At 40.1% G+C, this 3,482-nt stretch overlaps 1 protein-coding gene across 1 annotated transcript; it reads left to right on the forward strand.

Annotated features, from left to right (window-relative positions):
• Positions 209-1,317, forward strand: LOC107611795. Its single transcript, XM_016313688.1, has 3 exons — positions 209-528; positions 802-980; positions 1,031-1,317. The coding sequence occupies exons 1-3, from the start codon at positions 209-211 to the stop codon at positions 1,315-1,317; spliced, it is 786 nt and encodes a 261-aa protein (XP_016169174.1).

Consider the following 3,482-nt stretch of genomic DNA (forward strand, 5'->3'; position numbering starts at 1 on the left):
TCAAGCTAGGATCAAGATAGCCATCAATCAGTTCTACAAAAAATTATATCAAGAGAAGTCTCCATTGGTGGGATTCAAAGATGGTCTGGTGGATGTGATCAGTGAGGAGGATTCTAAGGTGTTAGAGGTACTACCGACGGCTCAGGAGGTTAGAGAGGCAGTGTGAGATTGTGAATCATCCAAGGCTCCAGGTTGCGATGGCTACAACATGAACTTCATAAAGAAGTGCTGGGATAAAATTGGCAATGAATTCACGGCAGCATTATTGAATTTCTTCCAATGTTCAAAGCTACCGTCAGATGCTAATGTTACGTGGGTGGCGCTAACCCCCAAGTTTACTGGTGCTAAGAAAATCAAAGACCTGCGACCAATTAGCATGGTGGGGTGTGTGTATAAGGTGATCTCGAAGTTGCTGGTGAGGAGAATGCGTAGAATTATGCCAGGGCTAGTAGGTGAGACACATAGTGCTTTTGTCAAAGGTCGAAAGATTCATGAAGAGGCCCTTATCGCGTGCGAAACTGTCGAGTGGTTCAAGCTGAGGAAGAAGGAAGCGGCAATTATAAAATTGGATTTCTAGAAAGCATATGATAGAGTTAAGTGGAGTTTTGTGGACCTTGTACTACAAAAGATGGGTTTTGATAAAAGGTGGAGGGGTTGGATAAAGGAATGTGTCAGTATGTGTTCTATGTCAGTGCTGATTAATGGCTCGCCATCTAAGCCTTTTAAGATGGCAAGAGAACTGCGATAAGGTGATCCTTTGTCTCCTTTCTTATTTGTACTTGTGGTTGACGTGCTACATAGGATGATTGGAGAAGCTATCAGGATCGGTCGTATATCTCCGTTATTGGTAGGGAGAGATCATATAGAGTTGTTGCACCTTCAGTTTGCAGATAATACGATGTTGTTCTGCCCACCTGAGGAAGAGACCATCAAGAATTACAGGAGGCTGCTTCGTTGCTTTGAGTTGATGTCAGGCTTAAGTATTAATTTTGATAAATCTAGCTTGATTCCTATTAATTGTAATGAGCAGTGGGTACAACGTGTAGGGTGCTAGGCTGTAAGGATGTCACTCTTCCAGTAAAATATCTAGGTGTCCCGCTTGGAGCTAACCTGAGGTTGGTTAAGACTTGGAAGCCAATAATAGACAAAGTGGAGGAAAAGCTCAGCCTTTGGAAGGCCAAGGCCCTTAATAAAGCCGGCAAGTTGGTGCTTATCAAATCTGTGTTGAATAGCCTTCCTGTTTATTATTTGAGCTTATATAAGATGCCCAGGGCTATTGCAGAGAAGTTAATTTCCTTGCAGAGAAGATTTCTTTGAAGTAAGGAGGATGTGAGGAATGGTATGGCTATGGTTAAGTGGGAAGTGGTACAGGCTCCTAAAAGGCTAGGCGGATTGGGAGTTGGAGATGCTGTGGTCCGCAACACAGTTCTTCTGTTTAAATGGTGGTGGCATTTTTCGAAGGAGGAGTGTCCGCTGTGGAAGAATGTGGTTTGTTCCTGTAATAATCTGGATCCAAATGTACCCCTGGCCAACCAAGAAATACCTGCTCGAGGGGGGCCGTGGAGGGATATTTGTCAGTTACAGTGCACGAATCCAGAAGTGAGACAAAAGATGATCACTGGGTTGTCAATAGAGTTGGGGGATGGGAGAGGTACGGTGGAGGAAATTTGTCAGTTATAGTTCATGAATCAAGAAGTGAGACAGAAGATGATCACTGGGTTGTCTATGGTGGTGGGGGATGGGAGAGGTACTCACTTTTGGGAAGATGTCTGGCTTTTTGGAGGTTCGTTGAAAGATTTCTTTCCAAGACTCTTCTCTGTTTCAAACTAAAAGGGATCAGTGATAGGAGATTGTGGGTTTTGGGATGGTTAGAGTGGATATGGAACTTCCAATGGAGACGACAACTGTTCCATTGGGAGATAGATCTAGTGAACCAGCTACACGATGTATTAAGGCTGGTCAAGCTTGCACATGACAGAGAGGATACGATTGTGTGGAAATATGATAAACATGAAATTTATTCAACTAACTCTTTTGTGCAGGTAATGCAGGCAGAAATAGTCCCGGAGGATATCACAAGTTACAGCTTTACTAAAACTATTTGGAAATGACTAGTCCTGCCACGAGTGGAGTTGTTTGTTTGGTTTGCTTTGACTGGCAGGATCAGTACAAAGGAGAGACTGAGTCGGTTTGGGGCTATTAACCAACAAGATACATTGTGTGTTTTCTGTAATGAAAATATTGAGTCTGGTCACCACTTGTTCCTTGGCTGTAGTTTTGCTTGGCAGGTTTGGTGTGCATAATTATCGTATGTTGGTAGTCAATGGTCTTGCCCATGTACGTTGAAGGAGCATTTCTTAAGCTGGACAGAGATATCACAAAGGAAGGCGGAGTGCAAGAAATGGATGGTGTGCTTTTGTGCGATTACCTGAAACTTATGGCTGGAAAGGAACAGGAGGATCTTCCAAAACAAAGGAAAAGGAGTTGACGAGATTATCAACATGTCCTTTCTGAGCTACAAGGAGTGGTTAGGTGTAGATCTCTTTTATTGTTGATGGCAATGCCGGAGATAACAAAGGGATATATGTTATTGTAGGTTACAGGATTTGTCTCTTTGTCTGAGTTGTTTTACTTTTGTTTTTCTCTATGCTCCACTTTATGTGTTGAGCTTCTCTTTCAAAAAAAAAATTATCAATAATAATAAATTTTCAACTCTCTTGAACAAAGAAAATCTCTTAATAATTAAATCACATACATTACTTATATCCTCCAAGTTCAAGAGTTTATAATTTTAAGCACTTATATGACTTTGTGCTCATCCTGGTTTCATGAATATTTACGAGAATAAAACCTCTGAAATTCTCGATTAGAGTGGCACCACTACTATATTCATATATGTGGAATATTTTGATAAATAATATTATCATTCCATTAAGAGTTTTAACTCGCCCTCCTAATTTATTGTAAATAGCACTAAATCTTATACCTTAGTGCTCCAATTGCTAAATAAGGTTGGATTCTCATTAAACCTTGAAACTAGTAGTCTACTAGAATAAGGTTGGATTCTCATCATTTAGCAATAATAGATTGTAATCCCATTTTAGCAGTAGTCTCTTTGATTTTATCCCTTGACAAACCTTTAGTCAAAGAGTCTGCTAAATTTTCTTGAGATCTTATATAAGTGATGGTAATTACACCATCATCTATTAGTTGCCTCACAAAATCATATCTCAAACTTATGTGTCTAGACTTTTCATTATAAACCTTATTATATGTTCGAGACATGGTTGATTCACTATCACAGAAAATTGAAATGGTTGTCGTCTGTTGTGGCCACAACTTTATATCATACAACAAATTTCTTAACCATTCCACTTCTTTATCTGCGGCTGATAAAGCTACAAACTCAACCTCCATAATAGAATGTGTAATATATGTTTGTTTCTTTGAGGTCCAACTTATTGCTCCACCACCTATGGTGA

The sequence above is a fragment of the Arachis ipaensis genome, chromosome B08, assembly GCF_000816755.2.
Source record: "Arachis ipaensis cultivar K30076 chromosome B08, Araip1.1, whole genome shotgun sequence".
Classification (NCBI taxonomy): Eukaryota; Viridiplantae; Streptophyta; class Magnoliopsida; order Fabales; family Fabaceae; genus Arachis; species Arachis ipaensis.

Bases quoted from the DNA above. Each gene is read 5' to 3' on its own strand.
- LOC107611795 (XM_016313688.1), top strand. From the start codon at position 209: ATGAACTTCATAAAGAAGTGCTGGGATAAAATTGGCAATGAATTCACG. The intron at 529-801 runs GTTCAAGCTGAG...CGTGCTACATAG, and splicing joins GCGTGCGAAACTGTCGAGTG to GATGATTGGAGAAGCTATCA. The intron at 981-1,030 runs GTATTAATTTTG...TGTAATGAGCAG, and splicing joins TGAGTTGATGTCAGGCTTAA to TGGGTACAACGTGTAGGGTG.